This window comes from Pagrus pagrus (genome assembly GCF_965226575.1).
Source record: "Pagrus pagrus genome assembly, chromosome: 8".
Lineage (NCBI taxonomy): Eukaryota > Metazoa > Chordata > Actinopteri > Spariformes > Sparidae > Pagrus > Pagrus pagrus.
Genome location: NC_140192.1, coordinates 26718311 through 26742573, shown reverse-complemented (window position 1 = coordinate 26742573; position 24263 = coordinate 26718311). Strand labels below are relative to the sequence as shown.

The window sequence follows — 24263 nt, the reverse complement described above, 5'->3', positions numbered from 1 at the left end:
AATTTGACAAATGTATATTTGAATTTGAATAATTCTCGTTAACTTTTATGTCAGCTTTAATCGTCTTCCTCGACATGCTGGTCGTACAACTGAATTCTGTTTATAAAAAATATGTTTCACAGCACATTGTTTCCCATGAACTAATTATTGGTACTACTGGATGACGCCAAAGTTAGACAGTTCAAACTATAAACATAGTGGCTTTGAATGATTCATGATTCATTACATCATCATCATCATTATATCACACCGTCCAATTCTGAGTAAGCCAGTGACACATTGCTTGTTGTGCTGGCTCCGTGAAGCAATGAAGCAATAATTCTGATCATTTATCAGATATACAGTGTGAGTGTGGCAACTGTAAATACTTCATGATATATATCATTTATATATATATAATTTATAGGTTTGGATAAGTAGTCCCTGTCATGAACGGTGTCATCATAGGCTAACATCTGGTAGCACATATTGTGAAATTTATGATGAGACTGTGACTCATAATCATCAGTGGATACCTGAAATATTACGCATACCTGTACCTTTGTCTGGAAACACCTGCTCACGTGGAATGAGATCAGGTGACTGATTTAGTCAGTCAAAAATAATTTCACTGTTCGGCCATTAAGCTAACATGTCGAAAATTATGAATAAACCCTGTTAAAAAACATTCTTAAATAAACCAATGTGTCGCGGTAGTATAAAACCATTAGTAATTTATTAATACGTTCGGATTAAGATGTTAAATAAATGAAATTAATAATTAATAATTTAATCCGTGCAGTCACTCAATGAGTCACACATGCCACAAAAACAAGCAGAAGCAAAGACGGATGTGTGTAGGAGAGAATGTTCTTGTGTTAGCTACTTATCTTCATTTCCGGTTAGCATCGATGCTGCGTTCAAGTCACCCGTTGATAACAACTCCACGTAATTCAATGTTCTCTCAGCGCCAAGTTTTTTTTTACATTTGCTTTCCCTTCCTCCTTACTTTACCATTTTCTTACTTCTATACATTCAAAACACGAGAATATCTATTGTTTGCTGTCTTCTTCGTTTTTCTCGACTATCATTCGCTGATCTGAATGCTGTGGATGCACAGGAAGTTTGTTTTTACGAGCCTTCCGTGGTTCGTGAACACGGCCTAGCTAGCAGCTGCCTGTGTTGGTGTGATGTGGAGGAGGAGGAGGGGGCTGGTGAGCTGAGCTGGAGGCTTGTTCAGCCATGTTAGTTTTCTCTGGTGTTCACGAACGATGAGAGAGAGGAGCCATGGCCTTGTCATTGAGCGGAGACGATGAGGAATATGATTCAGAGTCTGAGCAGGTCAGAGCTCTTATATTTCATTATGTAACATCCCTGTATGCTTGTGTGCTTTTACAAAGTGTAGTGTTTGACAGAAAGCCTTTTGTGAGCGGAATGGTGTTTTTCTTCTTCAGGTTAAGCTTTCACCCGCTCTTCTTCTCTGTGTCTGGACGACTTGAAATGAGAAATGTGTCATTTAAACCTTCTTTTACAGTTAACTGTGTTATATGGACGAATAGTTAACCAAATGTACTGTACACAGAGTTAAATAGACTCGGGCTGCTTATCAGAATTGATAACCTGACCGTCCCAACACACCGTGTCCTCTCCACCTTGGACACCATCTATTATGTTAGCCACAACTGACCCACTTTGTACTGACCATCTCTTAATACACAACAGATTCATCTTGTAATGTTACTCATTATTGCAACCTCAGTATTCCTCTTGAATTAGCCATAAGACCATCCAACTTTATACCAGCAAATACTGTGATTCACATGTTCACTGACCTCCCACATTTCCTCTTAGAAAACGCTTCCCTTGTGATTAATTTCCTCTCACTTCCTATACTTGATCCTCACCACTCTGCCTTTAAGAAGACTTTAGGCAATATGTTGTTTAGGCAGGGACCGAGGAGGAGGGGGATGGGGAGAGGGAACAATGAAGTTGCTCTCCTTCAGTTGTTTGGGAGTCCAGTTGTTGCCAAACTGGGGTCCAGTGACCCCTCAAACTCCTAGAGAAATGACATTTTAAGAGTATTTGGTTAAGTTGTTCTGCACCAGAATGAGAAACAAGAAAACACTGGTGCTTTAGGCCAGATGTTACACTATTGTCTTATGAAGTTCCTGAGGACAAAGTTTGGGTTTGTGAATGTTTTCTCATGGGGCTTATGAAATGTTGCACAAGTCTCCTTTAGACCCTTGGCCCGTACAACGCTGGAGAAATCTGAGACATGCTGACATAAGAGCCAGCGCTTTGTGTTTACACAATGTTTATACCCACTAATGGTTCATCAGAGAGTGTTGTGACACGTTGTTGAAGACAGTAACTCACTTCGATGTGAACATTTGTACTGTACATGAGCAGCAAATTATCTGCCTTGTGACTTCCTCCCACTGAAGTCCACGCTGAGGCTGAGTCAGAAGAACATGCTGAGAATATGGGCCATGTTTTTGTTCACAGGCCTCAGGAACCAATCCCAAATTCCTGACATATTACTAGACAGAGTTACAGTTAAGACAGACCAGCTGATAGCTTCTTTGTTGATCGCTGGCAGGAGGAGTTTTTAAGCTACTATACCAGGGTTCTTACAGTTTCAGCACTTTTCAAACGATATGGGCTATGATTAAAATCGCAATATTTTTAGGCTATATATATATATATATATATATATATATATATACACAAAATCTAAGACAATATGTCTCATATCATGATATTTGATTTTTTTTTCTACCAGCTGTTTAAATTAACATTACTTTTATGTTTTGATAATAATAATTCATGTTTGCTTATTTTGACACATTAGGAGACAACAAACAAATATGACCGACCGTGGGATCATTTCATTTCAGAAGATTAGAGTTCACATGAGAGCGACTGTATTGATGAAGCACCAGATTCGTTGAAAAATCAAGCATTTCTCAAGGAATATTTCTGAAATAACAGTTTAAATTAAGCATTTAAAAACATTAAAAACTTTGTGAGAATGCTGTTATTGTAATCAGTGTAAAATAGCAAGGAAGAGGTCCCTTATGGAGCTGAGCATCTAAAAATTTCACTATATGTTGTACTGTGTATCAGTATCTGACAATGAAGCTTGATACAAGATGTTCAGGGAATGGACGAAACGTTAAGTTATGGTCAAAACTTTGCATTGACACTTTAAATAACTTTGACTTTGAGACTATGCGAACCAGACTTTAAATATTATCTTTAGAAAAACGGCTGTGTCAGACAAGGTCAGGAAAATAATGAGGCGACTGAACTTAAAAACAGTGTGTGATGTTGTGACAGTCACAACCACCCTGCAGCAGCAGCAGCAGCCCTTCCTTTGATGCACCCCTCCCAAATTTCCACGGCCGTCATTTGGATTTATGGAAAGCTGTCAGATGGCTTATTCCCCATCATGGCTAAATGCTCCATCAGTAACGGCAAGCAACAAACAACCACTTGTGCTGGAATAACATACAGCTTTAAAGAAAATATATCCTTCCAAGTTCACCCTAAGGGGAAATTATAATCAGGACAATATTAAAGGAACAGTTCACCCAAAAATGAAAATTAATTCATTATTTACTTGCCCTCTTGCTGATGGAAAGTCGGGTGAAGTTTCTTAGTCCTCGAAACATTCCTGAAGCTTCACAGCAAAAAAGCGTTGCAGCATTCTCCTAAACAACTTAAGTAGATGGGCCGTTGTTTTAAAATGTTATAAAAACAACAGAAAATAACATGATTGCACAACAATGACACAAAATGGCTCCGTACAGGTAATCCAATGTAATCCAATCTCCAGAAGACCCAGAGCCCATATTGATTTGAAAGTATGTTATTTACACCCTCGATATGCGGTTGAACTTGTGCACCCACTTCAGATGGGGTGTGTATTAATGCTTTAAGTTTGGAAGCTAAAGTGAAGATATGGGCTTGATAAGTAGTTTGAATAACATCTTTTCAAATCAGTTTGGGATCAAAGATGCTGCAAAGCTGTCTTAGTGTGAAGCTCCAGAAATGTTTTGTGAACTACGAAACTTCACCTGAATCGGTCAGTCAACAGTAGACCTCCAATGATAAGTCCAACTATTGTGATAATCAATTAATCATTTCAGTCATTTTACAAGGGAAAATATGAAACATTTGTTGGTTCCAGCTTCTTCCATGAAAATGTTTCCTGCTTTACTTTGTCATTTATGATAGTGAATGAAATACCTCTGGGTTTTGGACTGTTGGTTGGACAAAAGCAAATTTGAAGACATCACTTTGGGCTCTGGGAAATTATGATGAGCAGTTTTCCAATTTTTTTGACATTTTATATGGAACCCAATCGATATATCGGTTGTCGGATATTATCAACGTGCCAATATTCAAACTTTATATTTCTTTACAGAACATAATGAAGAAAAAGATGCTTAGAGTAATTTAAAAATGTACTGAAGTTTAATGTTTCAGTGCACTGTTTAAACTTTAAATTATCCCGTCTGTGTTTGATAACCATATAAGCAACCACATGTTTGCTCCCTAAAATCAATCTGAATATCTAAACTAGACTGAACAATTAATCTTGACAATATTAAACAGATTAATCAATAATGAAAATAATCATTAGTCAAGCTCTAGTCAACAGGCCCAGAACCGGTTTCTCTTCTTTTTCTAGGTGTGTACAGTACCAGTAGCTATCGTTAGCCTGCAATGTCGTGTTTTTATTTTCAACTAGTTTTACCTGTTTGACCTGTCCGGACCTCTCTAGCATTATTATCTAGGAATGAAAGCAATATAGGCTGAGATGCCATGCAGTAAATCAGTGATGGGTTGAGAATAAGTGACATCAGAAAAGTGCTCACAGCCTTACACTAAATCATCACCTCCTCCTGTGAGCTTATTTTTATCCGTCTCTCTTGCAGTCCTTTATTCAAACAGTTGCCACCAGCAAGGCAATCGTGTTGCCAAGGTAACCTCTCCTGCTAGAACAAGAATCGCTGTAATGGTCTGTGATTTGATAATGGTCTGTCTTATGATTTGTCTTATTTTCATGGTGGTTTACAGTTCTGCCATGGCAACAGAGAAGAGACTAAAAATAATTGTGAGAATTTCTTTTCCCTCACAAATCTGTAAAATGAGTTTAATCAGCAGGTTAGCTTCTCTTTCATTTACTCCCATGAGTCACAGAGATTACATGTACAGTATGTTAATCACCAGGGAAGTCGGAGCTGTGGAGCAGGTTTCACTTTGATTATATAAATGTGTGGTTTCGATCTGGTAACCAAGGTTTTGCACTTATTTGGTCAAAAACTCTGTAAGATGAATAAATGCAACTAACAGATCAATAGATAGTGAAAGTAATCGTTTGTTGGCACCCTACAAATATCATGTGTTTCACTTAAAGACTAACAGCATATGTCAGGTGTCCAATAGCTAACTTGTTATTAAACTGTTACAAAAATGCTTAGTGCAGATGTCTAGAAACAATTTTTTATTAGTGGCTTTTTCCATGTGTCGCTATTGAGATGTAAATAAACCTTGAACATAGAAAACATGTTTGGTTTTGAATTTTCTTTTTCTAGCAGGTAGATTATTGAATGCGTCCCTTTGTTTTAATCATCACAACAAATAATTACAACTAGACATTCTGAAAGGGTTGTATACAATTATGAATAAAACAAACAAATACAATCATCAGCATATTGTGTTAATTTGGGATGTCATGATTCTCAGAATCCACAGTTCAATTTGACTTTAAATTTCAAGGTCACAATACGATTATGTTTTCAATAAAATAAATTCAGCACTGTGCCACTGACAGCCACACCATTATTAGACTATAAAGTCTTGATTTGAACAGATCTTTGGTGTCATGTCGTGACAAGTGTCATTACATTTGCAAATTTTACTTTGTATTTGGGAATGTACCTCACCAAGGCTGTATGGTCAAATAAAAAAAATAAAATAATGATAATGAAGGGAGAATTTTTGTGTGTGTAGCAGCACACACACACATTGCAATTGTTGTTTTTTGCAAGCGACAGACGGGCAACAGTGGAGAGAAAAAATATATTTCAAGAATTGCCGATCCTGCTTTTGATTTCAATCAAATGCTAATCTTTTGATTTTGAATTTTGAATTGTGTCACCTCTGGTGTTGATGCAACATGTCAGGCATACTTTTAATGTCTCTCCTGATGCGCTGCTTCAGCAGCTAAATGCAGATGAGCTGACTAATATACAGTTTCAGTTTCACCCATTATCTTGCTTAAAGACCCTTGTCAAAATGGCTGACGCGTCTGTTGTTTCCAGGTATAAATTTGAAACCCTCCACTGACAGAGTCTTGACTGTGACTGTGTCACTGACTCTCACCTTTTGCCTTGCAGCAGCGTGCGGCCAACCGGCCAAAGCCCAAGATGGGGACAGCGGCAGCGACGCCGGCGCCTGTTAAGCTGCCGTCCAATCGCAGCTCATCCGGAGCCAGGCGGAGAAGGACACGCTGCAGAAAGTGCGAGGCGTGCCTCCGGACTGAGTGTGGAGAGTGTCACTTCTGCAAGGACATGAAGAAGTTTGGAGGGCCGGGGCGCATGAAGCAGTCATGCATTATGAGACAGTGTATAGCGGTGAGTTACTTATACATTGGAATATGTGTTCTTTACATAAAGATATTTTGCTCAACTCTATAAATGCTTTTTTTAGTTAAATATCTTTATTCCTGCATGTTCTTGATATTTTGTTCTCAATCCATGCAGCCGGTCCTGCCCCACACGGCGGTGTGTGTGGTGTGTAAAGAGGCAGGGAAAGAGGACACACTGGAGGAGGAGGAGGACAAGTTCAACTTCATGCTGATGGAGTGCTCCATCTGCAACGAGATCGTCCACCCCAACTGTCTCAAGGTACAGAGGGCCATGCTGGGAACAGTCAAACAACTCCACCTTAGTCGAGTCATACACTCAGTGATTCATTTCTGTTAAAGTAGTGTGCCAGGAATCCCAGGACATCTTAACACAATGTGAGTGACTCAGACATTGTTACTGTAGTGACTGAAGGTAATTTGATGTGGACTTTGGGTTGTTTATGTAACACACTCATGGCTCTTACATGTGGAGTTTTTATGGCTCAAGTGTGACACCATCATGTTTTGGGATTTTACTCCCACCACATGCTCAATAAAACAGGGATCACTAATTAAAAGCATTTGCCGAATGACCAAAAACTTCATTTATAGCCTGAGAAGGATGCGAGAGAGTAAACCTTAGTAGTTGCAGTGCTAAAAGCATTTTGTGAGTTAAAGGCAAAACAAATGTAAAGCAGCACACACACCCTGTTTGTAATTTTTATGTCAGAAACACGGCAGGTCGTTGCCAGCACACGCTTGGTCAAACCAGTTTTTCAGACAAGCCTTGTCTAGTTGTTTTGCAGCTGGCAACAACAAGGTATTATATCTAGTTGTTTCAGTTTTATACATAAACACAACAAGTTAGACGTCGCAGCTATTCAGAAGTGTATTTAAGTTCCTCGAGTGGGAGTTCTAAACTCTACTTCCCTTTTCTATTTAATGCATGAAGCAAGACTCTGCATGTTAACAACAGCTGAGGTTAAACTGCGCTGACCTGCCCAACAAGTACACGTCACAACAGTCACTTTCACTTCCCTTGTCTTGTTTGTGTTAAACAAATTGTACATCTGACTCTGGTAAAGCTTGTTGTTCTCGTCGAAGTGCGGCTCATTTTTCTCGTTGGTTTATCAGGTGAGCGATGCCTCAGGAGTGGTGAACGATGAACTCCCTAACTGCTGGGAATGTCCCAAGTGCAACCACGCTGGGAAAAGTGGAAAAGTGAGTACAAATATGTGTGAGTCACAGGGTTTAGATTATGTAACAGCAGCTAAGAGTGTGTTGGAAGTGTTATCACAATTATTGTGAAAGATTTCTTAGATTTTCTGTTACTCATAGATAACAAAATTCACTTTCTTAAATTCTGTATTGCACTAAGTGTTTTCAGTTAATGTGTTTTGATCAGCTTGCCACTTCCTGTTTATGCTTTCCTCATTTGTGAAAGTCATTCACATGTGACCGTCTGTAGGAGAAGCAGGAAACCACTGGTACACTGTGTGTTGTGTTTTGGTCAAAGAGAGGAGTTTATCAAGCCTTGTAGCGCAGTTGGTTTACCCTTGTGTGATAGGCTAAAGGTATAAAGTTGTCTCGCACCTTTTGTCCCCTCTGGTATTGAAGCAAAAAAGGGGTCCAGGGTTCAAGTACGCCTCCAACCTCCCTGGCTCTCTGCTGAGGGAACAGAAGCCTGTGAAGGAGGAGGGGGACGCTTCTTCTGCAGCCAAGAGGAGGCCGGACAGAGAGGAGACACCCAGGTACAGACCAGAGGAGTCTCTGCACCGACAGCCACCACTGCTCTCCCCCTGCAACCTGCCCCGGCCCAGGCCTGAGGACAAACTGAGGAAGAAGAGGAAGCTGTTTGATGATGATGATGATGAGGATCTTGGTGTGAGAAAGAAGGTGTGTATCTTTTACACATTTTAGATGCAAGTGTTTGGGTGTGATTCCTCTTTTACCAGAACAAAGTAATAGAAGTAACTCTCATACTATTTGTTCTTGCAGGAACGGTCAGATGATCCTTATTTTTCCAAACTTCTGCACCAAATCAAAACAGAAGAGGACGATGAAGATGCATACGAGGAGCATAATGAAGAAGGAAGGGAGCCTCACTTCCGGAGTGCTCTAGAGAGGAAAGGGCGTTTTGGAGATGCTGAAGAAGACGGGGACGACAAGGACTCTAAGACCGAACTTTTGAATCCCTTCATTAAAACTCCTGTTGGTGACAGTGATCAGTCTCTCTGCAGCTCTCCGCAGGCCGGCCCCAGCAGCGAGGGCGGAAGTGAGACTCAAGAAAAAGGTCCACGTCCAAAAGCTCGCCGTAAGCGACGTTTACCTAATAGAGAGCTGAGCCGAGAGCTGAGCAAAGCACTGAACCAGGAAATCCAGAAGACAGACGACTGCCCGGCCAACGAGAACCGCCAACCGCTCAAGGTGGAGCCAGAAACAGAAAACGAGGAACCCAAGAGGTTGTTCCGCAACGGCAGTGAACTCGGGGACCAGAGGCCCCACCTCAAGACCAAAGAGATGAACGGGACCCCCTGGGAGCTGCGCCACTTCTACCCGAGTCAGATCACTCCACTGGGCTTCAACAGGAGCACTCCAACCAACCGGCCGGTGCCCCCACACTCCCCGCCCAAGTGTGTCCAAATGGAGCGACACGTCATCCGGCCCCCTCCAATAAGCCCGCCTCCTGACAGACTGCCTCTCAAAGATGGTAAAACACACGTCATACAGCGCGAGGTCTGGATGAAGGTCTTTGGCTATCTCACACACCAGGAGCTGTGTGTCTGCATGAGAGTGTGCAAGACATGGAACAGATGGTAAATGCACAGCGTACACTTAAAATGGCATGTTTACATTTTTATGTTCAACATCACAGATACTGCATGGGAAGAAAACGCTGTTGTTACTGCACAAATTGCACAAATCTTTTAAGTGTAACATGCAACACAAATCTTTCTTTCTGACATCCAGGTGTTGTGATAAGAGACTCTGGACAAAGATCGATCTGAACCGCTGCACCTCCATCAGCCCACTCATGCTAAGCGGGATAATCCGCCGACAGCCAGTTTCCCTGGACCTCAGTTGGACCAACATTTCCAAGAAACAATTAAGCTGGCTTATTAACAGATTGCCAGGTACATGACTATGACTGATTCTTGATCTATTGACAAGTTTAGATTCACTTGGTCTGTGTCAGTATTTTAAAATGCTGCTTTGTCTTTCAGGTCTGCGAGTGTTAAAGTTATCGGGGTGTTCTTGGGCTGCTGCATCTGCACTCTGCACCTCCAGCTGCCCTCTGCTGCGCACACTGGATGTCCAGTGGGTGGAGGGACTCAAAGACGCACAGATGAGAGACCTTCTCTCTCCTCCTACAGACAACAGACCAGGTAAATCATTGTCACAGCTTTTGGACGCAGACCACCCCAATGCACTGTGATGCCTTGTGTGTTGCTATTGACAAAATACAAAAGCTGATCTGTGATGTTCTCCACTGACAGGTCAACTGGATAACCGCTGCAAGTTGCGAAACGTGGAGGACCTGCGACTGGCGGGGCTTGACATCACTGACACGTCTTTACGTCTCATCAGTCGGCAGATGCCTCTGCTGTCCAATCTGGACCTGAGCTACTGCAACCATATCAACGACCAGTCAGTCAACCTGCTTACAGCAGCAGGGACCACAACCAGGGACTCACTCACAGAAATCAACCTGTCAGGTGAGAACTGGGACCAGAGGAACAGCGGTGTAGAAATACACTGGGGCTGACAGAGTGGCTAGAACTGAAAGTCAGTTTTTCAGGGATCCAGATTTATTTGTCCAAGGAGCCGGACGCCATGTAGTTTTAAAAAAGGCCAGGTAGTGTGCATTAAGTCCTTTGATAGTCCATGCAGTCTGGAACACATAATGAGTAGAACAGAATAAAGAGTCAAGTAGGTGTATTAAAAGAGAACAAAAGGTTGGGGAGGTGCCTGGGTCAAACGAATTTTATGTGTTTTTGTCCTCAAATTTGTGAACATTAGCAATTTGAAAGAGCCACAAAGCACTACATGTATCTTAATAAACATGAAGCATAAAAAGAAAGGGTCGCACAAAATACACCTTTTTCAGCCAATTTGACTGTAAAAGTAAAAAAATAGTGTTATAATACTGGAATTTCTTACTTCGGTAAAATACTTATACTTAATATCTATATTTAATACCTTTTTCAATATTTCAAGAAAAAATTGGAAAAACACTGAGTGCATCATATTTCTATTAAAAGATAAATGTAACAAGGGTATGTCATCATGACGAGGTACCACTTTTCTTTACTTGGCTAACGGAGTGACAGCAGAGTGTGTAAACATTAAATATCACACTTTGTTCTTCCTCTTTTTTAAACTTGCCTTGCTGTGTGTGTCAAAATCCCTGATAAGAAACATTAACAGTGAGTTTGTTATGTCCAACTAAACCATTAGAGGTGACCATGACCCAGCATGCGAGGTTACAGGACCCTTTAAACACTTATAATTGAATTGTGCCATCCTGCTGTGCTTTCCCAGTGTGACATGTCATAGTGTTTTCTGTCTGAATGGCTTTTGCTGTTTCACAGACTGAGCTTAAATTGCTGCCACAGGTAACCAATTAACTATTTGAAGGCAGTGCTCATTTAGTCATACTGGACACTACTTGATACAGATATTATAAGCGGAGTTATCTACGAACACACATTCCATCTGTTCATTACCAGATTATAGAGAAAGTGGATGGAGTATTTGTACATGAATGCAAACTCGGTGTGTCACAGCTCTTTTTAATAATTTGAGTGATGGGGAATGATCCAAGAAATTACTTATTTTAACACTTGTGGCAAGGAGGAGAAATTTTACATATCTCTTTTATATATCATGCAACCTCTCATGAATGCATTGTTGTTAAAGGTGTGTCATTGTAAATAGGTTGTAAATGCATTGAGTCTGCAAACTGGAGCTGGTGTCAGCAGACCCCAGAGGACAGAGTTAGATGTTTGCTACATAATTAGCATCCAACTTGCAAAATCCACACGTACTGAGAGACTTTTTTATTTTTTGTTCATTTCCATTACAGAAAAATCACATGCACACAAGAACATAAATGATAAGATGAGGATTGCCCTGTCCCCACAAATCCTATTTATTCCTGTGACATACTCAGTGGTTAATTATCTTATATTCCCGTTGTCTTGTAAATGTCGTCAATTTCTCCCATTTCTCTTATTTCTCTCGACATTGTTCCTCTTAAGCTCTTACTACTACTTACTCTCCACTATGAGTTAACTGTTATAATTTATTTCATTCACAACTTTCAGCCATTCATTTTGCGTTGGACGTTCTGTCTGACATTCAGCAAATATGAACATTTCATCCAAACCTTCCAACTTTTAAATAAAAAATAATAATAATTAAGCTTTTAGTGTAATAAAGAATCTAATGACTTCTCTCCAAATATGACTGTTTTGTTCTCCAGATGTTCAACCATTTATCTTCTGAAATGTTCTTTTTCCCAGGGATCTTGTACTTTTCTTGTGGTTATGCATCAAGACAAGAGGAGGACTTTAAATGATTTTCTGTGAATTCTCTATGCACTTCCCTTTTTAAATATCAAACTTGTGAAAGATTTTTGTTCTCTCTGTTTTCCCCCAGTTTGTAACCGGGTCACAGACCATTCCCTAAACTTTTTCAAGCGCTGTGGAAGCATCTGTCAGATCGACCTTCGCTTCTGTAAGCAGGTGACGAAGACGGCCTGCGAGCGGTTCATCGCAGAGATGTCTGTGAGCGTGCCGTTCAGACTGAAAGAGGAAAAACTGCTTCAGAAGTCAAGCTAGTTCCTAACAGGACAGACAACATTTAACAGACTCTCTTTGCACTTAATGGAACTTTTTCTTTTTAAACTGGTCCTGTTATAAGTCTCTCAATCAGTGTCACAGTAAACAAACGGACGGATGCAGATCATTCACTGGACAGATAAAAACAGGTCATATCATGCATGTATTTGTGTTCAGATTGTACTTTTATAAAGACGTGCTTGTAATTGGCTGTTGGGTTGTTTATTTTTATTCTTTAAATATCTGAAAACACAGTATTTTTATACAAGCATCATTTCATTTCAGAGTTTACAGTGTCTCAGGAGCTAAATGTCACCGTGTGTGGCGTGTCAACTGAACATTGTCTCCTTCCTCATTTTGCCTTCATGCAACAGTGTCCTCTATGTGCCAAAACCTGTATTTGACATGAATATAACTAGTTTCAGGCAAAAAAAAACAAACATGTACAGTAATAAATATCAGACTAAATTATCAGAAGTACTTCCTGAATATTTAGAATGTATCTCAAGAATGACACAAATAGTTTCCTGTTACGCCATCATGTTTTCACTTACCTTCATACTCTTATTTGTTGAATGTTGTGTTCGACAGGGTTTTCGCCAACATTTCAACATTAACTTATTGATTTTTGTTTTTTATTACAGTTTGTATTTATTCATTTATTCAGTAACTTGACATTGATGTCTCCGAGCTTGCAAATAATTTATCATGGGTGGTTTGAGCCTGTTGCTGCATCCAGTTAGTTTGTGTGGTTTAACACGCAAACTCCAGTGGCAGGAAGTTGACAGTCATTGCAGATGTGCGACTGACGACTCGCTTGACACTTAATATGATGCAGTCAGCCTCACACATCTGGTGCTGCATACAGGTTCAAATAAAGAACACAGTGAATGACTTTTGCAAATAACTCATTTGCATAATATGTTTAAATAATAACTCCATACAGTAGGTGTTGTGTGTATTTGGGGGTGTGTTGTGCTGTAATCGATCACCTCAGGTGAATGTGATAATGTTTATATTTGTAAATTCAAAAACTAAGTGCTAATATGCATTAAAAGAATTTCATTTGTACCATCGCTGAGTCGTGTTTTCATTGACGCATTGTGATGGAAAGGAAACAATTAAACAGGCTGGTTTGTTCTTTGAAGTACATGTCAGATGTAGTCGTGGTCCCCAATTACACCTCATCACACAGTATTAACTCAGGGCGCACATGGAAGTGAATTATAGCCATGCTAGCAGCATTATCGATGGTCAGCCCACTTTTACTCCGGAGTTAAATATAACAAACGACGATGATTGTTTTGTTCAGACATTAATCGTGGTCCATAGAGAATGGATCCACTGATTTTGAGCTGATTTTGTGAGGTTGATATTTCAAATTCTTTGTCATTCACAAATACAGTGAAGCAGTTGTCAGGAATTAAAGATACAATATGTAAGAATTCTGCATGAAAATGTTAAAAAATGATGAGATCTTTCCTTATAATTTATTTTATTGCATTGCTTACTTATATTGTTATTACCAAATGTTTCAAAACAATGTTTAAACCCAAAGACATCCACAAGTTTACTCACGGTGACGGTGCGTTTCACTTGGTCACCCGTAGCCACTTCCAGGAGTGGGAAGTCGGCGAACGAGACTAAACTTGACGTGAAATATAACATTTAACACCTCGTCCCTGAACATTTGTGCCAGAGTCACGTCAGATAGCTTTTCATCACCAATGATGGTTATTTAATGGTGTAGCAGTCCCATTATGTGGACACAATCTTTTCTTGTTGGCTGAATTTCAAAATCCCTCTGGACTGACTGCAGTGGATTCAGATCACCTGTTGCAGGGTGTGGAGGCCTGCTCCTATTTAATGAGTGAAAGCAGCTTGGGGCATTCCTCTCATAGCCAATCAGGGTGCGATGCCACCCTGTGGTGAAGGCTTACTAGAGGTGGAGAATGGCACCCAGGTCAGTCTGATTCTGTCCTGACACACCTCATCCAAATAGATTATCAGCCAGAAACTCTGCTCTGTTTGGGCCCTCGTTCTTTTTCAGTTGAGAGAAATTGTGAACATTCTACAACCAAGTTGAGGAGGCATTATTTCATTATTCCCTGATAAAGCATCTTATGATTATTTCCCAAAGAGGCATATTATCTAAGTATTTGTGGCCTTTGGCACTGCCCTGAAATATAAATGTATAATGTTTATATTTTGAAGTGGTTTGTAGGCTTTCTCCTGCCAGTACCGCCACAGCACTCTGCAAATGTTTTCTGTCTTGATAAAGAACCGAGCAGCAGAAATTACATTTTCTATTGTACTTGCACCTTTGTTAAGTTTCCTCGTGGAAAAAATGCCCTTTTCACGGCCGACATTTTGACCCGTCAAAGCAGGAAAAACAGTTGTACATAACATTAACAATGATCAACCTTTCCATTAAGTGTCAACTTAAGTCATGTGAGTGAGCATGCACAAAACCTGAGCACTGGAGCTGGCTCACCAAAATGGAATGCGGCCATCATTAGTGTTATTAATTCCACCTGTGCTTTTCCTGCTTTGATACGTCCAAATGTCTGCTGTGAAAAGGGCCTGATGTGAAGCCAAACAGAAATCCTGCAACCTGACAAGCTGAAACCAGTGAATGTTTGTGGTCTCTTCCTTAAAAGTAACTTAAAACCACACCTCAGTTATCATAGTTGTAGATTATTTTGAGCTGCTCAATAACTCAACTGATCATCTCAGCTCTACTTATTTCTTTTTCCAAGATAATGCAGGGACACAAAATGTGATGCATGAGTATACAAAAACAGACTTTAATTAAAATCTTTAATTACCAAAATAAAAAGTTCAACATTCCCAAATACAAAGACCAAATCTTGCACACAAGTTCACCCTCTCTAAAGAAAAAGTGCAACCTGCTCTTCTACTGCTTGTGATTGTGGGGGACATCTTTTCTGTAATAGCAGCAATGTTGATTTTGTGTGGGGACAGTACAGAGCTGGATACTTCTAAATGAGCAGGGCTGGAGCGAAAGAAAACCAGGGAAATTGAGCTTTATGGGTGGAAAAGATTTGGAATAACATAACTATACAGGTTGTTGTCATGCTCTGGTTAAAGAGGGACAAATAGTTCAGGCAAAACTATGCTCATTAAACACATTTTAAACACGTTTTAAATCACAGGAAAACGTAACTCTGTAATAGTAAACCCAATCCCAGGGACATTTCAGTAATCCCATATTACACTATTTAAATCAAATGGGAAAAAAATATAGATATATACATCTCATATGGATCAATATATGCAAATGTACATTAGCAAGTCATTATTTCTATATACTTTCTATATCACATATGTCAGTAAACTCATCGCTATATCTTTGAATAGTTAGTTCAATACATTTCTCCTACATGAGAAAATCAACTAAAATGCATTAAGACACTTCATTTCACTCCCAACAATACACAACAACAAAAATAAAGACATTCAGAGTTTCACATCCACAGTTCAGCTGGAAATCAGGGAAGATGGTTTGATGAGTTAGCACCAATTTTTGTCTTTAGTCTCCACTAAAGTGCTGAGACGGGACAGAGGTGACCGCGGAGGTTGACTATTGCTGTAATGGTAGACTTTGTATGAACATTTAAATTTGTAATTCATTACAATAAGCGCCTCTATAACAAAATAATGCAATATAAGAAAATTGATAATGCATCGACTTCATCATAAATCACCAATTTCAACCACCAATATTTTCAAATCACAACAGCAGAGCTTCTGCTCGTTTGTGGGCTAAATAACACCAAGTTTAACTTGACAAGAAAAACACACAAGCTCAATAGTTTGTAATTCGCTTTTTCCACTGACCTTAAAGGCATACTATGCAGGATTTGTCAGTTGCCATTTGTAAACACACCATTCAAAAAGGTGCAGTAACCGATTCTGGAGTCGATTGTTGAGGCCAATATCAGGTGATTTAATTAAACGCCACCAATACAAAGAGGGAAATCTGACCTGCTTGTTCCGAGGCATCCGATCAAAAGTTAACACCATTAAGTCCGTCAGTTCACACCTGGCATAACATGCGTTGTGAGTGACCACTTGTGATCTGATCTCACTTCCCTGCACTATATGTGAATAAACACGTACACAAAGAAAGAACTTAATGTATAACATCTGCCAACTTAATGAGAGGGCCCAAATAGTTTTGAATTTGTGGTAGACAGTGTTTCATAAAGTTTATAAAGTTTCTCCTCACTCAAAAATTCTTAAAATTAAATGATTTGTAGGGGAGTCTGGGGATAATGGGGTTACTGGTTCAGTGGTTAGATCAGTCGAAACAGTCTGTTCACAAACATCTGGCAGTTGAAGAGAGCTGTACTGTCGTACTGCGTACTGTCCACTTGGTCTGAACAAGTCAAAAGCACTGGTATTTGATGACTTGGGAATGAGACTAAACAATCCACTACCTCTTCCCAGAAATGCTGATGCCACAGCCAAATAATTAGAAAATAAAAAAATACAGGCAGAGGGCAGGGTCTCTGCCGATACAGACAATGCGACACACTTCTACAGGGTCATTAGTGAGGATTGATAGGGCTTATTTCTGTATGAGTCTATATATTGTTAGATTTTTTTTAGGAAAATCCTGCATGGTATACCTTTAACAAAGTAAGTGGCCTTCAAAACTTCATCAGTCAAGCTTAAGTTAAGACAAGAATTCAAGAATTAGTACACATGCTACCTCAGCCACCATTTCATGTCATAGTTTGCAGTGGATTGTGAGTAGTGGTGCATTAACACAGTGTGAACAAAGTGCTTTCTGATAAAACGTGCTGAAGAATCAACAGACACGCACTGGGCCAACACAGTCGAGGGGAGAAAACGGGTGAGAAGCATCAGGGCATGACCCATTATTTGGCACCTAGTTCACTCACCCCCTCTCTCCTGTGGTGGGGTTCAGTGTGTGTCTGTCCTCTGTGTTACTAAGATATGTAGTCACTTGCAGCAGTTGCAAAGAGAGGTGCTCTTAAGAATACTCAGCAGTGCTGAGCGCCGGCTACAGTTTATAGGCAGATCTGAGGGTGTTGAGTTGTGTTTGACGAGACTGCTCGTGGCTGAGTGCCACACATTCTTTGCTTTGAAAATCTGTAAGAAAAGTAAAACACTTCGGAATGAACACAGATTAGAGATATGTTTACTTGAGGAATGACTCATAGGAGGGTATGATCCTACGCTCTGCCCACTGGTGAAACTGGAGTCAAAGTCTTAAGAAAAACACATTTCTCGTAATATTTCAATGTGCAAATAAAGTGAGAAATTAGGTAATACAAACATGGAACATCCACAAAATAAGTCTTTTGGGGATTCAAAGGTTGTGAGCTGCATGGTTGATTTAAGGTACAGTCTCAGTCTGAGCTGCTGCTGATCTGAAGCAGGCAGGTGCGGCGGTGTTGCAGTGGTGCATTAGGACTTGAAGACATGCACGGCCCTCACGACGTACTGCCGGCAGATCGGGCACTCGTTCATCCTCTTGCCGCACTTGGTGCAGGTGACCATGTGACCGCACTCCAGGAGAACGCAGTCGATCATAGCATCCATGCAGATCCTGCAGAGGTTGTCGTCGTGGATCGTCAGCGGACCCTTCTCAACATCTGCAAGACAATGACACGGAGAGGTGACTGGGAATGTTAAAAAACAGAGTCATGCACTGAGGAGGGACAAGAGGGCAGCTTCATGAAAGACTTCATCCTATCCAGTGTGCCTTATCTTGGTAAAGTCATGCTCACAATCTCCTCAAAAATGTCAACGCCTGTTATGGCTGTGTGTCAAGATGTTACTATGACAACCACACAGTCTTTGTCACTGGAAGCGAGCTGGTGAGAGAGTGAATACACACACCTAACGTACTGCAGGTCTCTGTATAAATAGCTTCACACATTGAACACATGAATAGATGACTGAGGGAGATTGATCATCATGGTGGATCAATGCTCCTCGAGCATGACAAGTGAAAGTGAAATAAATTTCTGTTCCTGAGCAGAACAAATGAATATTAATTCTCATCCTCAATGAAACAGACCCTCACATTGAATGACATTCTACATGGAAGACCACATATATGAGAGGAAACTGGCAGAACAAATGAGAATGGGTTCACGGTGAATACAGATGTGGTGGAGACATTGTTCGTACGATGGTGAGGCGAGTCACAGATGGTGTGTGTGACCACAGCAACAATGGCGAGGGGAATCTATAATCCTTACCTCCGATGGCACCGTTGCAGATAGGAGGGGAAGGAGGGAAGGCCACCACTTTAGTGGGGGAGGAGTAAAGCAAGCAAGAGATATTTCAGCACGAGGCAGAATGAGATAACTCATTTGAATGACCCTGCTTATCGTTGTTATTATTATTATTATTGCCGACAGGATATAATATTGTCAGAAGAAGCAGAGGTATGATGTTTCTATAGTTAAAAACAGGATGTGGTATCCAACAGCGACATCTAGGACAGTGTGCACAGAGATGAGTGACAGCTTACCTGTGGTTACAGTACTGCTCACATTTTCCACTGCAAGAAAAGAAATCAAAGTTACTATAGCAACTTACTGAAGCAAGCCATATTAGAATATGGCCCATACTCTGTGTTCAGTAGAGACATTCTATAGCAAATCTAATTAATTAAGACATTTTATAGCCAACAGCAAAGTACAGTACAGTATTTAGTCACAAAGTTGATACCCACATGACTTCCTGTTCCCCTCCTTCTCTCTGTACAGTCTGCTGACGCGCTCCACCAGCTCCCACTTCTCGCAGCACCCTGAATAGTTGACGAAGTTCCGGGCCAGGATCTCCTTCAGCTGCCTGACAGACAGGCCCTCGATGTCCCTCAAGCTGGAGATGTCTGAGAGAGATGCTCTGGCCCGACGTCGCGTCAGAGGACTGACCTAAAAAGGAGCAGGAACAGAGACATTAGTGATGAAATGATATTGAGGTTGAGATTCCTGTGACAAACTGTTTGAACTACCTTAATATTTTATTACAGCCTCGTGCAAAACAGGGTAACACATGACACGCAATGACAAAAATTGTACTCAATCATTCAAAATGTAAGTAGTCAGCATGAAGGAAAGGTTAAAAAAACGCTAATATTTGTCAGAATTCTCTGTGGGTTGAACCAACAGGCTACTTCTTACCTACTTCTTTTCATATTGAGCATCATAAAGGGCTTTATTACTGCTTTGAGCAAAAAGCATGTGTTGAAATAAACCTGAAGTATATTGAGTGCTGCAATCTGCAAGATGCTGCAATTCTTTGCAACACAGGAGAAAACTGTTTCTACCTTCTGGTTTAATCAGAATAAGTAGCAGAGTCTCTGGCCAATAAATAGAGTTTCATTGTTTCATATTCTTAACATTTGCATTCTAATTCAACTCTTATATTGCTTTCCTTGCACTCCAAAAGTTGCACCACTAAATCTTATAAAAAGCTGTGTCATCAAGTATTTCCACTTATACTCCAGTAACAACATTTAGCAATAGAACTGCAATGCATTTGTCAATACTTCACATATGAATGATTGCAAAATGAAGTTTGATCAGTCATAGGTCACCTCAGGAGTGTGTTCACTGGCGTCCAGGTTGAGGAGAGACACAGACGTGGCATCACCTATATCCTGCAACACAAAAGCAGCAATAACAAACATGAGTGTGCACTCCATGCGAGGAACAGGCCAGATAACTGAGGATTAGGATTAGACACTCTCAGACAGGCCATCCATACCTCGGGAACAACAATGTCTTCTGCCTTCCATTCATAGAAAAGCTTACGGCTCCCTAAGCAGGCCAAGTACAAGTATTTATAGTGGATCCTGGCTGCTTGGAGCAGAGCTCGTTTTGCAGTGTCAGTTATGGTGTTTCTCATTCTCTTTTTACTTTTTGCTTCTCTGCTTTCTAAAAATCCTGACTGATTTCTTTTTAGCTGGTTTACAAATTGTAGTAAAACCAGATGAAAGGATGAAACCTCTTTTCGTCACTTTGTTTCTATATTTGTCTTTGGTAACATGTCAAGTGGTTCCCGTAGACTCGTTTGTAGTAGCTCAACAAATAGTCTGAACAGCCTGAAGTGATGACATGATGTAATATTTGCACAAATAACCTAAAGACCTGTGGAAAAACACTTATGAGGACTCTTCAGAGATGCAAGCTTTGTGACTGCAGGCCAGCATGACAAAAATTCCAAACTTACACTTGTCAAATTAATCATTTCAATTTTAAAACTTAGATGCCAGTTGTGCCTCCGCAAGGATATGGTTGATGCTTAGTGTTAATGAAAATCATTAATGGTTCAGAGCCGGTCCTGACCTGGTTGGTATCAGAGCTATCACTCCTGCTGAGTGGCTCCTCCTGAGAGGCAACGAAAGTAGAGAGCTCTGAGGCGGACTGCGTGGTAGAAGGGGTCGGCGTATACAGGGAACGCGAGCGAAGGCTGGCCGTGTCGGGGTCGTCCTCTTCTTCAATGCCTTGGTGACAGAGCACCAAGTCCACTAGGTCTTCCTTTTCCCTGCAGGTATCTGTGGGGATGTTACGGAGTAGCAAGTACTGACGCAGGTCCCTGACTCGTAGGCGCATGAGCCGCGGCCGCTGAAAAGACGTCGCCTTCAGCAAATGACATGTGGCACAAATGCGCAGATTCTCCTGAAGCACGGAGCACAGAGAGCAGAAGCTCTTCTTGCAGTCGCAGCATATATACTGCAGAAAGAGAGTGAAAAAAAAAACAAGATGGTGGAAGTGAGGCAATTTGAGATTTATGAACAGCATCTATCTTGTGTTACTGCCAAAACTCCCCCTAAAACAATGTTGCATTTAACATAACGATGTTGCCAAATGTTGCTGGGTTTTTTTCAGAGTTAAAAATTAAATTTAAACATAAAAAAGATGAAGAACAGGAAAAGCCAAGTGACAATACTTAACAAATGACTGGAAAAAGTATATCAGTGCTTTCCTGCATTTTTCACATCACTCACATCTGCTCTGCCTCTCCAGGCACAGAGACAGGAAGCAGCTCATTTCTTCTAAGTGACAAACATCAAACAGTAATAAATGCAAGAGGTGGGATTCGACTGGCACGGTGAGCAAGTGGAGCACAGGGTTCAGAGAGAATGAGACCCTGAGCCATACATGAACATGAGGACTCTGAAGATGATATTACAGAGCAAGTATGTCGTCCATCTGTCTCTGCAATCAGCTAGAACAGCAGTGTTGTATTAGTAGCCTCTGGGTATAAATCAAATTAACTTCAGCCTTTAATTCCCTTCATGCAGCAAAGTTATGTTTCAGCTCTTTAGAAAACAGAGGTCAGACATACAATTTGAGACGAAGGCAACACGCCCACCACTTGCTTTTATCCTTTTTTTTTGGTGCAGGAAATGGAATTCCCCAAAAGATCAAATTTCAGCAAAAAGGAGTTAATTTCAACACACACTGTTCAATGAAACGTCAACCTTAATATTTAAATGTATCAATGCAAAGGTGAAAAGTGTGTGTGGGAATTTAGTGACTTCATTGATTTCACTGTTAATCTTAAGTCCATTGACCAGACAACATGAAAAAAATATGGAGACTCATTTCAAATGTAGCCAATAATTAGTGATTCTGCCTTAAATATTCATCTAATATCCCCCTTTGCTTCTAAACACACACACACACACACACCTTTTTTCCATCTCATTAAGTCAGTAGACCAATTAACATGTACTGGCATCACACAGAACATCCAGATACCCACCTTCCTCCTGAAGACTGAGAAGGCCTGACCACAGGCCTTGCATACAAGACCGGGGCTCCCTGAGCTGGTGGGCGGGTACGTGGAGTATCCCGCACTGGGGGCAAATCTGAAGGGTCCAGCACCGGCCCCAAACCCTGGCTGCTGGCCTCTGACGGCCCCGGTACCCATGACTTCATTCAGCAGACCACAGCATGAAGCCCACATGGACGAGGCCCCTGCCTGACAGGCACAAAACACCTTCACTTTAGTGCTTCCTGTTCCCATTTATCTCGTTGATGTTACTGATGATACTTCAGCTATATGAAATATGAATGAGTGCATTTCCATCAGCCTCATTTACGTAAATGGTTACCACAGAGACAGTCTCACTGATTGTACAGAAGCCACATATGGGTGCTTTTTATAGATGTGATGACTAAAAGCCTACAGCGTTAGTTTTACACAATAAAGCTCACACTGTGCCGACAGGAAGTGGAAGCAGCTAGAACTGTCAAAACAACACAAGCAGAACACAAGCAGACATTTAAGCTACCTGTGCTACACGCTAATAACATGTTTGATAACTATCTGACGTTGCAACAAAGAAGAAAATAACTACACAAATTTCAAACAAATTCACCTACATAATTCATGTTTAACATTACCGTCAAGTCGATGTTCAGTGACAGCTGTCAGATACCTGTCCGACCGTTTTGACGTTAGCTAGCACAGGCTAGTTAACATAACGTCAGCTCCCCTTTATAATACGGCGACATTAGCTAACGTTAGCTAGCTGCTGCCAGCAATAGTCTAAGCAGAGCTAAAACTGGAGCGGAGTTATGAAAAGAAAACTGCACCTTCATTGCAGCTCCTGCTTGTCTATTGAGAAAATCCAGACTGACGGTGTAATCATTGCAATATGGAGAGTCACTTATTTAGCTGAACTGCCTGAATGCGTCTTCTTGATGTGATGAGAGGAACGATCGAGCCCCGAGGACTGATGCTGCTGCTGCTGCTGCTTCTTCGCTTTGACGCTGCTTCAGCCCCCACGCAGCTACAGCTCATTGCTGCCCCCTGCAGGTCATATGTAGAATTGAGTGTAGTCGACCTCCAGCTGTGAGACATTTTTCTGTCAATTTTATATTTAAATTCTAAAATTAGAAACGTAAACAGGATTTGCAAATTGATTCAAGTATTTATTGAATTAGTATTAAAATTTGATTTAAAATAAAAAACAAACAGGCTTGTTATGTATATATAGGCTTACTATTCTCAAACAGAACTGCAGCAAAATTGTTTCAAGCATTAAGACCTTTGTGTTGGGGTGAGAAGTTATAGAAAAATACTTAAGTTGGACACTTGAAAATATAGCCTAAAAATCCAAATAATTAAACAATGTATAATAATAATCAGCCCAATGGATAAAACATGCATCACATTATCAGCCTTTGCAACTGCACTTTCTTTAACTATTGCCCATTTCTTAGCATAAGGTTGTTATTCTTTGATTTATTATCAATCATTATTATTTATTATCCATTATTATACTTTCCACATTTACTTTGTTGGGACTCTGAGCAATCTTGTTAGCTACTTCATTGCCTTTTTAAATTGATGTAGTCTGATTTGACAAGGTAAACACATCTGCTTTAAGATAAAGTCTGGCTCCTCCATTTAATCTCCTCTCCCAGGAACTCCAAAGGTAGGTCATATGTTTTATAACTAGAGTGCACATTATAATGCTTTAAAACAACAAAATAGCATTTTGAAGATAAAAATATGAGGCAAAATATGAAGCCTCATACCACTGTTCATATCAATACTAATGCATGAACTGATGTCTAATGTTTTAACTTTTTCTTTTAAATGTCTTCTTTGTGTATGGTAGGCCTAAGTTTTTAAGGAGGACTAAAGCAATTTACTCTTAAAACCTCTCACTTAAAGGTCAGATTATATAAAAAGAATTACATTTGATTATATATATGATCATATACATATGATTAAGTGAAAAATAACCTAATGATAGGCTTTTATATTCAACTTTT

The 24263-nt window shown here is 40.3% G+C and overlaps 2 protein-coding genes across 4 annotated transcripts; one reads left to right on the top strand and one right to left on the bottom strand.

The window, feature by feature from the left end:
* The first annotated feature begins 1194 nt into the window (after window positions 1-1194).
* Window positions 1195-13530, top strand: kdm2ba (lysine (K)-specific demethylase 2Ba). The gene is made up of 10 exons (XM_084359428.1): window positions 1195-1320; window positions 6387-6623; window positions 6753-6896; window positions 7751-7837; window positions 8234-8512; window positions 8615-9432; window positions 9587-9750; window positions 9841-10002; window positions 10114-10332; window positions 12278-13530. The coding sequence occupies exons 1-10, from the start codon at window positions 1267-1269 to the stop codon at window positions 12457-12459; spliced, it is 2346 nt and encodes a 781-aa protein (XP_084215554.1). The 5' UTR covers window positions 1195-1266; the 3' UTR covers window positions 12460-13530.
* Window positions 13531-15244: 1714 nt separating this feature from the next.
* rnf34a (ring finger protein 34a) lies at window positions 15245-23249 on the bottom strand. 3 transcript variants are annotated; one of them, XM_084361022.1, is made up of 8 exons: window positions 23076-23249; window positions 22240-22458; window positions 20817-21203; window positions 20066-20128; window positions 19199-19400; window positions 18995-19024; window positions 18720-18767; window positions 15245-18107 (listed from the first exon to the last, which is right to left on the bottom strand). In XM_084361022.1, the coding sequence occupies exons 1-8, from the start codon at window positions 23079-23081 to the stop codon at window positions 17920-17922; spliced, it is 1143 nt and encodes a 380-aa protein (XP_084217148.1). In that variant the 5' UTR covers window positions 23082-23249; the 3' UTR covers window positions 15245-17919. The 3 variants fall into 3 exon arrangements, with proteins under 3 accessions (XP_084217148.1, XP_084217149.1, XP_084217150.1); XM_084361023.1 differs by lacking the exon at window positions 23076-23249 and adding an exon at window positions 22884-23067; XM_084361024.1 differs by lacking the exon at window positions 18720-18767.
* Window positions 23250-24263: the final 1014 nt, after the last annotated feature.

Coding starts and splice junctions, on each gene's coding strand:
- kdm2ba (XM_084359428.1), top strand. CDS start 1,267: ATGGCCTTGTCATTGAGCGGAGACGATGAGGAATATGATTCAGAGTCT. Junction 6,897..7,750: donor TCCACCCCAACTGTCTCAAG/GTACAGAGGGCC, acceptor TTGGTTTATCAG/GTGAGCGATGCCTCAGGAGT. Junction 9,751..9,840: donor GCTTATTAACAGATTGCCAG/GTACATGACTAT, acceptor TTTGTCTTTCAG/GTCTGCGAGTGTTAAAGTTA.
- rnf34a (XM_084361022.1), bottom strand. Junction 20,129..20,816: donor ATAGCTCTGATACCAACCAG/GTCAGGACCGGC, acceptor TTTGTGTTGCAG/GATATAGGTGATGCCACGTC. Junction 19,025..19,198: donor GGAGGGGAACAGGAAGTCAT/GTGGGTATCAAC, acceptor CTTTTCTTGCAG/TGGAAAATGTGAGCAGTACT.